This window comes from Anarrhichthys ocellatus, unplaced genomic scaffold (assembly GCF_004355925.1).
Source record: "Anarrhichthys ocellatus isolate YVR2014 unplaced genomic scaffold, GSC_Weel_1.0 scaffold288, whole genome shotgun sequence".
Taxonomy (NCBI): domain Eukaryota; kingdom Metazoa; phylum Chordata; class Actinopteri; order Perciformes; family Anarhichadidae; genus Anarrhichthys; species Anarrhichthys ocellatus.
The window spans coordinates 54,249-64,584 of NW_022280308.1; the positions used below are offsets into that span (position 1 = coordinate 54,249).

The 10,336-nt window shown below is 36.3% G+C and overlaps 2 protein-coding genes and 3 non-coding genes across 5 annotated transcripts; 1 reads left to right on the plus strand and 4 right to left on the minus strand.

Moving 5' to 3' along the window:
• The first annotated feature begins 698 nt into the window (after positions 1-698).
• LOC116401241 (cocaine- and amphetamine-regulated transcript protein-like) lies at positions 699-3,504 on the plus strand. The gene is made up of 4 exons (XM_031879560.1): positions 699-894; positions 2,397-2,480; positions 3,090-3,208; positions 3,242-3,504. The coding sequence occupies exons 1-3, from the start codon at positions 772-774 to the stop codon at positions 3,195-3,197; spliced, it is 315 nt and encodes a 104-aa protein (XP_031735420.1). The 5' UTR covers positions 699-771; the 3' UTR covers positions 3,198-3,208; positions 3,242-3,504.
• A 2,009-nt stretch (positions 3,505-5,513) lies between these two features.
• Positions 5,514-9,612, minus strand: LOC116401239 (40S ribosomal protein S17). Its single transcript, XM_031879558.1, has 5 exons — positions 9,577-9,612; positions 8,665-8,816; positions 8,289-8,394; positions 6,431-6,496; positions 5,514-5,642 (listed from the first exon to the last, which is right to left on the minus strand). Exons 1-5 carry the CDS (start codon positions 9,577-9,579, stop codon positions 5,565-5,567), a joined length of 405 nt encoding a protein of 134 aa, XP_031735418.1. The 5' UTR covers positions 9,580-9,612; the 3' UTR covers positions 5,514-5,564.
• Positions 5,871-5,997, minus strand: LOC116401243 (small nucleolar RNA SNORA71). Its single transcript, XR_004213981.1, has one exon. It is a non-coding gene; the product is annotated as a small nucleolar RNA SNORA71 (small nucleolar RNA).
• On the minus strand, positions 7,209-7,335 carry LOC116401244 (small nucleolar RNA SNORA71). Its single transcript, XR_004213982.1, has one exon. It is a non-coding gene; the product is annotated as a small nucleolar RNA SNORA71 (small nucleolar RNA).
• Positions 8,491-8,617, minus strand: LOC116401245 (small nucleolar RNA SNORA71). Its single transcript, XR_004213983.1, has one exon. It is a non-coding gene; the product is annotated as a small nucleolar RNA SNORA71 (small nucleolar RNA).
• Positions 9,613-10,336: the final 724 nt, after the last annotated feature.

The following is a 10,336-nucleotide window of genomic DNA, read 5'->3' on the forward strand; positions in this document are numbered from 1 at the left end:
ATTAAAGTCCTCATCTAATGTCTCACTAAAGTATTAAAGTCTTCATCGAATCATCTGTGATTTGTCTTCTAAACATTAACTGTATAATTCAGTGAAAATACTATGTTACAGTAAAAGTACTTATATCACACTATATAAATACTGTGTTCTAGAAAAAGTACTAGTACCACGCTGTAAAAATACTTTGTTACAGTAGAAGTACTAATACCACACAGGAAAAAGTACATTTAAGGCCCTATATAGTCATGAATAGAGTTTTAGTTTTCAGAATTATAGATCATCTGAAATAAATAAAATGATCTAATAATCCATTAACGTTCTCGTGTTTTAATTGATTTTCATCAACATTATAATTTAACTCAAACTAAAATCTTTTAAATCAAAGTTGACAAAACTTTCGATTATTTGTTTATTGATTAGTCGAATATTTATCTTTAATGTTTTATACTTAAAGACTCGGGATTCAATTTACTGCATCTGTAACTTTGTTCTGATAGGTGTTATATATTTATTATTATTATTATCGTTATAATTATTATATTATTATTATTATATATGTTTTCTTTTATTAATGAGTCATCCGGTCATCAGAGGTCATTCGGAGCCAGTTAACGTCACACCCGTGACGTCGTCCGGAGGCTGAAAGGTGGGCGGGGCCGTCTACCCAAACATCCCGCGCGCGGCGGAGCAGCGCGTGAGCCACAAACAGCTGGAGCAGAGACAGAAACGCAGCTCGCGGAACTTTGTTCTCCTGACTTTTTTTTTGGCATCATGTGGGCGCGAGCTGTGCTGCTCGCGGCGCTGCTGTCCGCGCTTTGCCCGACGGGAAGTACGGAAGCCGAGAGGGACGAGAGGGACGTCCAGGACTACGGCTACTCCAACTCCAACAGACTGGTCAGTTACTGCGCAGAATACTGCGCAGAAGTACTAACATTTTATTATTTACTATTTATTGGTGTTCAATGTTGTTTTTTTTACCATAACCAATTTAATAGTTTATAATAATAATAGTATTTAGTAATACATAAAATCTGTAAGGATTAATCCATTATTCAAATATTCAGCAATATTTTAGATGTTTATTGTTTCCAGAGTATGTTCTTTGTTTAATTTTTATTTAATATATAATATATACTATTCAAAATATAATATATCATATTTAATATATAATGTTTAATATTGAATATAAACTATTACATATTGAATATTTAATATACAATATAAAATATTGAATATAAACTATTTAATATTGAATATTTAATATTGAATATATAATATATACATATAATGTTCATTTAATCACAGAACAATCACAGTTGGTGATTTTAAAGTAATTAATCTGCTTCTCACAAACATTAAATAAAGACTTTATTTATTTTATAAAAGTGGAGCAGCAATAATTAAACAATTAAGAAAAATGTATCTGCAACTAAATATATTTATTTATTAATTGTTAAAACTAATAATCTGGAGTCAGTTTGAGGATTTTATTTTTACATTTTATTCATATTATTATAAACTGAATACGTGTGATCAGATTTATTATCTATTACAGTAAATTAAATATATTTTGGTATTTGTTGATTTATGGATGAAAAAATAAAATGCAGAAAGTAGATTGTTGTATGAATATAGATCAATAATAGTCTTTAATATAAAGTCAGAATTCATTCATTCATGTTGGAACTTTTTACTCTTTTCTAAACAAATAGAATTCTTATGAATTATTTTGATGAAACCACTGAACGGTTCTTTAACATCTTAATGGACAAAGATTGATTTATTTCAATATATTTATTGTATATTTAGCAGTAATATTCAACATTACTGTGTTGTTTCATATTATGTTTGTACTTCAATGAAACATTAAAGGACTAAAACTGTAATTAAGTTCATAATTAGACATTCAATGATTTAATAACAGGGACCAGACGAAGTACTCAGAAGTACTAATACCACAATGTATCTTTAGTACAAAATATACTTCCAAATGTACTTACAGTACCTAAAAGTAAAAGTACTCATTATGCAGAATATATACTATATTATTATAATTATTGATGCATTAATGAGTACATCACTTTAATGTTGCAGTTGATATTTTGTGAAGCTCCTTAATAAATAATATGAATAATTATATTTTGTATTATTAGTCAGAGCAGTAAAAACTACAATACTCACCTCTGAGATGTAGTAACGTAGAAGTAGAAGGAAATATTCAAGTTAAGCATGAGTACCTCAGAACTGTGTTTAAGTACAATACTAAATGTAGTACTGCTGGTGTTTGATGCACTCATTGTATCTGTTGGAAGATGGAAGCTTTATGACGTGTGTGTGTCTGTCTACGTGTGTGTGTGTGTGTGTGTGTGTGTGTGTGTGTGTGTGTGTGTGTGTAGCTGGGAGCTCTGCATGAGGTTCTGGAGAAGCTTCAGACGAAGAGGATCAATCCGTGGGAGAAGAAGTACGGACAAGTTCCCTCAGTGAGTCTCATCAACACATTATTATTATTATATTTACCTCTGGAGGTTTCTAGAAGTCTTTCATTACTAAATGACAAAATGTTTCATATTTAATCTTTAATGTTTTATAAACACTACTGTCACTCGTTTTTACTTTATTTGTTCTGTATATTATCTATTTTATGTTTATGTTACTCATCACTTATTCTATGTATTAGTTTATTCTATACATTCATTTATATATTATTCATAACATATTTTTATTTTATATATCATATCATACACATAGATTATATATATATATATATATATATATATATATATATATATATATATATTTATTCATTATTTATTCCATGTATTACTCTGATCTTTACCTGCAGTGACATCTGAGTAACACACTAAAAGTACAATGTAGCATTAAATAAAAACAGAGTACACAGTTCTGTATTTAAATACACAGTATTCTATTTTAATCAAGTACTCTTGTATTTAAATACTCACCAACGTGTTTGCAGTGAAGCCGAAGAACCAAGAATCACATCTTTAGAACGTTACGTCTAATATAAGACGTGTTGCTCACACGAATGATGTGTGTGGTTCTCTCCCTCTGTGGTTCTCTGTTCTCAGTGTGACCTGGGAGAACACTGCGCGGTGAGGAAAGGTTCTCGTATCGGGAAGATGTGCGATTGTCCTCGAGGAGCTTTCTGTAACTTCTTCCTGCTGAAGTGCTTATGAGCCAATCAGAGCCCAGAGTCTATTTTAACATGTTTATGTATAAACTTGTGTGAAGTAGCTTTAGAGGAGTTAATCCTTCATGAATATTCATTGGTGCATTAAAGGCGTTTTATCTGAAAACTCTTTGATTTATTAAAATCATGTTTGAAATATTAAACAGGTTTTATAATTATACACGACTCATTTACATATTTATAAACTGGGAGAAAAAAGTGTTTTTGCTTGTGCTTTAGTCATTATTGAACTAGTGCTGGGCAAGTTAACACATTATCGCGTTAACGCAGTTTTTTATTTATTATTAAACGACATTTTTAACACAAGAACCGGCAGCGAGCGGTGAACAGCTGTTTGTGTGGCGTCTATTCCGTCTCTTCCTGTTTCCTTCACCTACACTCCCCTGGGTCCTAAGTCCCTCCATGTACAGCTTCTTATCACCCTCTATGTACCAACGTACATTTATAACAAATACCACACATATTACGGTAATCAGCGTTGCATATGTGTCTGACCTAAATACCACAAAAAAGAAATGATTCATTAAAATTATTGTTTGAGTTTTTAAAGTGTTTTGTTTGTAATATGTATAATAAACATCATTTAGTATCACTACTGAGAATTTAACAAACATAAAAACATGACGTAGATAGTTTTGCAGTTTTCAAGAAGTACAGTGGGTATGGAAAGTATTCAGACCCTTTGCTCAGTATTGAGTAGAAGCACCCTTTTGAGCTAGTACAGCCATGAGTCTTCTTGGGAATGATGCAACAAGTTTTTCACACCTGGATTTGGGGATCCTCTGCCATTCTTCCTTGCAGATCCTTAATTAACGCCAAAAAGTTCAATCTTGGTCTCATCAGACCAGAGCATCTTATTTCTCATAGTCTGTGCGGGCTCTGCGGGCTTTCATATGTCTTGCACTGAGGAGAGGCTTCCGTCGGGCCACTCTGCCATAAAGCCCCGACTGGTGGAGGGCTGCAGTGATAGTTGACTTTGTGGAACTTTCTCCCATCTCCCTACTGCATCTCTGGAGCTCAGCCACAGTGATCTTTGGGTTCTTCTTTACCTCTCTCACCAAGGCTCTTCTTCCACGATTGCTCAGTTTGGCTGGACGGCCAGGTCTAGGAAGAGTTCTGGTCGTCCCAAACTTCTTCCATTTAAGGATTATGGAGGCCACTGTGCTCTTAGGAACCTTGAGTGCTGCAGAAATTCTTTTGTAACCTTGGCCAGATCTGTGCCTTGCCACAATTCTGTCTCTGAGCTCCTTGGGCAGTTCCTTCGACCTCATGATTCTCATTTGCTCTGACATGCACTGTGAGCTGTAAGGTCTTATATAGACAGGTGTGTGCCTTTCCTAATCAAGTCCAATCAGTTTAATTAAACACAGCTGGACTCCAATGAAGGAGTAGAACCATCTCAAGGAGGATCAGAAGAAATGGACAGCATGTGAGTTAAATATGAGTGTCACAGCAAAGGGTCTGAATGCTTATGACCATGTGATATTTCAGTTTTTCTTTTTTAATAAATTTGCAAAAATTTCTACATTTCTGTTTTTATCTCTCAAGATGGGGTGCTGAGTGTACATTAATGAGAAATAAAATGAACTTTTTTGATTTTAGCAAATTGCTGCAATGAAACAAAGAGTGAAAAATTTAAAGGGGTCTGAATACTTTCCGTACCCACTGTATGTTTAATTATCATCTCTTACATGCATGAAGATAAAGTTGTGAACACCGGCTGAATATCTATGATCAGAATCATTATAACTGTGTTATAACTGCTGTGTAAAGGGAATACTGCTGCTAACAAGAACCTGATGTGTTTAAAGTGTTTAAACAAATGTTATTCACCTTTAGTTCATAGAGCAGTACTTTAAAATAAAAGTGCACAATACACTACTTTTAAATTCATTATTGGACTTTGCCATAACAATGAGATTAATCATGATTAAACATTGTAATTGTTGCCCAGCACCAATATATTCTCATTATTATTATTTATTACTTGACCAATAAAAAGTACACGAGGCCTTTTCTCAACCAAAATCACCTAAATATGTAATTTTACTTAAAATCCCTCATCTCCATACTTTAAATGATGAAGAACGAGGTTTAAATGACGTTAAAACACTTTTTCATCTTCAGAGCAAAACTATAAAATAAATAATAAAATGATTAAAAACCTTTAAAATCACTTCTATGAGTTACAGAAGCTTCTGATATTAAACACACTGAACCAGAAGTAAATAAAGTAAAATAGAGTAAAAATAAATAGAGTCAAATAAATAGAGGTTTAACAGCAGTGGAGTCGACCAATCAGCAGGCTTTTCGTCCCCGGAGGGTTTTTATTAGTAAGATACTTTACAGACGTCTAGACTCCTCGAGGCTGCTTGAAGTTCATGCCGACGGTCGGCTGGGTCACCTGCAGGTTAGACAGACCGCCGAAGTCCTGAAGAACAGAAGAAGAACCTCAACACCAGAGCTCATACAGCTTCAGGGTCTGATATGAACAGTTAATGAGACCTGAGACCTCTACACCAGGGCTCATGGAGGAAACATCAGGTCTACGGTCTAACACTGTGTGAGGGCTTCAGGGTCTGAGAGGAACAGTTAAGAGCTGGTCTGAGACCTCTACACCAGGGCTCATGGAGGAAACATCAGGTCTACGGTCTAACGCTGTGTGAGGGCTTCAGGGTCTGAGAGGAACAGAGGATCCTTCAAACACGGGAAAGGCTCTCAGGTTGATCTTCCTGTACTATCAATGACCTGACGACGAGGACGTCATGAACACTTTCGATACAGGAAGTAGACACTTTAAGCAACGTGTTTAAACTTTAAGAGTCTGATCACTATTAAGTTTAACATTTTGAAGTTCAGGTCTGATCATCACTCATAGCAGCTCGTTACGTTTCCTTTGATGTTCTGAAGCATCAAAGGACGTTTAACACTTTACCTCAGAGTGTGTTTTATATTTAATCTCAATCCTTCAGTTTATCTTAACTCCTTATACTGACTGAGCTGCTCTGATGAGGTATTAATACACAACTCTAGTAATCAGTGGTAGAGGTACTAATACCACACTTCACGAATGTAAGCAGTACTTTAATATCACATAGAATACATTTTATAAACACTCTGCAGCTGTCAGATAAATGAAGTAGTAGAGTATTTAAATACTGAAGTACAAGTACCTCGGTTACTTCCCACTGCAGTAAACTGTAAACTGAAGAGACTCACCAGCAGCTTCAGCATCTCCTTTGTGTCGGGATCAACTTCAATGAGCTCCTGGTCCAGAGCCGACACCTGCACAGGTGCACAAGTACAACACGGTTAAACACCCAGGTGCACAACAACCAGGTAAACCCACAGATGAGAGTTACAGCACGTCTCATCTGTGTCTGTTTCTTCCTCCTCCCTCTCTGTCCCTGAATGCATCATTTCACTGAACATTTGAGTCGAGCTTCAGCAGAAGACTAATCTGCAGATATTTATAATAATCCATAAATCATTCAATATGTCAGGACATTTAAAGACGTCAGCTTTGACAGTTTAATAGTTTCTAACTTTCTTTAGACTGAACTGTTATAATAATCAGATCAATGATAATAAAGACAATCATAAATATACAATAGTTGCAGCGATACGACGAGCCTCAGATGTACGACATTAAAAAAGATTAAATTCAGACTCATGTTGGAAAGATTGAGACGAACACAACAACCTCTGACCTCAGGATGAAAGGAAAAATGATTTATGTTCAAAATATTTAAACTCAACTAAACTCACTCCGAGTTTAGTTTCTACTTTTTATCTAATTTAGGAAAACTATCCCCTCATAAAAATGAAAGGTTAGTAAGAGATTTTATGTTTTTAAACAAGTATTTCAGTGTAAAATATCTCCAAAGTACAGCGAGAACTTAATATTTATTATTCTAAAAATATATTCACATCAGGTTTAAACTTATGAAACATCAGATTTAAAAGTTATATAAACATCAGGTCTACGGTCTAAAGCTGTGTGAGGGCTTCAGGGTCTGAGAGGAACAGAGGATCCTTCAAACACGGGAAAGGCTCTCAGGTTGATCTTCCTGTACTATCAATGACCTGACGACGAGGACGTCATGAACACTTTCGATACAGGAAGTAGACACTTTACATTAATGTTCATGTGTCTCATGTAATAATAATAATAATAAAGCTCTTATCCATCCATCAAACACAATGATGAGGATCTTCTATAATACTTAAATCTGCAATATGTTCATCTCGTTAGATTTCCTGAACCCTAAAACCTGCCAGCAGGATGGAAACGTTTTGTTAAACAATCACTAAAACTACATCATTTATCAGCCATTATTGTCAGATTTTCATCTTTCTGACGGCCCTTGAACACATCATGTGTGACCAACGCTTCTGATAGAAAAAAGCAAAACAAAACATTTTATTCTTCATGTTCTCATATAAATGTCTCCTCTAATAAAGCCTTCACTTTAACCAGAGTGTGAAAAAACATTAAACTGTGAGCTCCTCAGTGAAACTATGAAGTCATGAGAGGAGAGAGAAGAGGAGGAGAGAGGAGAAGAGGAGAAAAGGAGAGGAGGAGAGAAGAGGAGGAGAAAAGGAGAGGAGAAGAGGAGGAGAGAAGAGAGGCTGAAACATGAATCGTTTAATATTAATATTTAAAGCCTCATTTTGTCTGCCAGCGTTAACACTTGTGAACAATGTTGGATATTTAGATTTCATTGTTTTCCAACTTCATAATATAAATGATCAAAGGAATGAAACTTGTTTCTGTTATTGAATGATTCATGTCATGACTGCTCCACAGGACCTGTTTAAGTTCTCTCTACTTCTAGATGTGGTGGCGTTTCCATAGAACGTAAAACGATGACACAGAACTGATCATAGTTCAATAACTCACAATATTTTACATTTTCTCTACAAACTGCAGCTCAAAGGACGACCAGAGAACCACGACGTTTGATTTGTGTTATTAACAGACGTCAGTCACCGCCAGGGTAACCTCTCCTGTGTTCATGGTGGAACCAAAGAACCACCACAGTGTCTCAGGTGCGTTGGTGGTGCGTTCACTGACCTCAGGCACGTAGTTGTCCCTCCTCTCTCGCTCCTCCTCCTGCAGTTTGATGGAGATTCCTCTGACTGGACCTCTCTGGATCCTCTTCATCAGATGTGTCACATACCTGCAGCAGCATCACAGAGACGTGAACATCCACACCGAACAGGAAGTGAGTGTAACCAGAGCTCATGGAGGAAACATCAGGTCTATGGTCTAAAGCTGTGTGAGGGCTTCAGGGTCTGAGAGGAACAGAGGATCCTTCAAACACGGGAAAGGCTCTCAGGTTGATCTTCCTGTACTATCAATGACCTGACGACGAGGACGTCATGAACACTTTCGATACAGGAAGTAGACAGACGTCATTATATGAACTATTTAAACGTGTTAAACTGACCCGGCGATCTTGTTGCGGAGCTTCTTGCTGGGGATGATGGCGATCTCCTCACAGACCCTCTTGTTGGTGTGGAAGTCGCTCCCCAGTCGGGTGTAGTACTTCTCGATGATGACCCGGGCGGCCTTCTTCACCGTCTTGGTCCTGACTCGTCCCTGAAGGAAGAACGCCAAACAATCTATTACAATTTAAATAAAGAAATCACAGGCGGCCATCTTGGTATAGATTTCAGAGTCTCAACACATTATGAAAGAGGACAGAGACAGATCAGCTGTGACTCTTTGCTAATTTTCAGATATATTTTGCAGAAGTCTCGTTCATCTCCAGACATGTGGAGCATTAAATATGAATGTGACGCAATATTACCTGAATGGATGAGACGAACCATCACGGTTCATAAATACATGTCATAAACAATAACACTCAGAGCCGATAAACTACACAACACTTCGGCTGCATGTTCCGTGTTATTTACACGACCACCGAGCAGACCGGAGATGGTTAAACCAGTGTTTCCCGGTGAGATGCTCGGTAATGGTTGCTAGCCGAAGCTAACTCCAGTTTAGCCTCGTAAGCTAACCGTGGGTGATGTATATTAGCGGTTAAACGCTTGAAATGCCCGTGTTTAACCCACTGAACGACATTATTATTCTACCGTTCCGGTTCTTTAGACAGATACAAATCTGACTGAGAACCGCTTCTCATTCAGCGGCTCCGCTCCTTCTCCTAGCGGCAGTTTCTCAGCTACAACACCGCAAACTAATCGCTCTTATTCGAGTCATCTAACGTCAATACTTTGATATGCTGGTGAATTGAACTCTCCGGTGTCCGTGGATTAAATTAGTGATGAACAAACAGCCTCAGAACGCGAGGATTAGTTTAGATTAGTCAGGTAGGCATGTGAAAAATACCCACCATGTTGGATCGGCCTGGTAAAAGAGACCGATCAGACTTCCGGCGGAAGTTTAAATCCACAGGCGGAAGTTGAGAAGGAAAACAAGCTGCAGGTGCTGCGCCCTCTGTCGGCCGGTAGACGCAACTACAACAACTACAATAATTTAGATCCTTTACTGAATTAAGAAAACATTAAAAATATAAAAAAATATATAATATATATATTTATACTGTACATATTTGTTATAGTATTGTTAAAGTATCCTTCTCATATTTTCTTATAATTTTTCTTATAATTTTATTTCCTCTATTTTTTTCTATTTTTATTTTCTGTGAAGCAATTTTGGCTGCATGTTTGTATGAAAGGTTCAATATTAATAAATAAAGTGGAGTTAAGATCACACTGTAAAAATATTTTTTAATTAAAAATTATTACTATCACACTGAAAATACACATTGTACTTTATACTGTACTACACCTCAGAGGTACATGTACTTTATACTATACTACACCTCAGAGGTACATATAGTACTTTATACTGTAGTACATCTCAGAGGTACATATTGTACTTTATACTGTAGTACATCTCAGAGGTACATATTGTACTTTATACTGTAGTACATCTCAGAGGTACATATTGTACTTTATACTGTACTACACCTCAGAGGTACATATTGTACTTTATACTGTACTACATCTCAGAGGTACATATAGTACTTTATACTGTACTACACCTCAGAGGTACATATTGTACTTTATACTGTACTACACCTCAGAGGT

Excerpts from the sequence above, each read along its gene's own strand:
- LOC116401241 (XM_031879560.1), top strand. The coding sequence starts at position 772 with ATGTGGGCGCGAGCTGTGCTGCTCGCGGCGCTGCTGTCCGCGCTTTGC. Across the intron at positions 895-2,396 it reads ACTCCAACTCCAACAGACTG|CTGGGAGCTCTGCATGAGGT; the intron begins GTCAGTTACTGC and ends GTGTGTGTGTAG. Across the intron at positions 2,481-3,089 it reads AGTACGGACAAGTTCCCTCA|TGTGACCTGGGAGAACACTG; the intron begins GTGAGTCTCATC and ends CTCTGTTCTCAG.
- LOC116401239 (XM_031879558.1), bottom strand. Across the intron at positions 8,395-8,664 it reads CTCCGCAACAAGATCGCCGG|GTATGTGACACATCTGATGA; the intron begins GTCAGTTTAACA and ends ATGCTGCTGCAG. Across the intron at positions 5,643-6,430 it reads AGGAGATGCTGAAGCTGCTG|GACTTCGGCGGTCTGTCTAA; the intron begins GTGAGTCTCTTC and ends TCTGTTCTTCAG.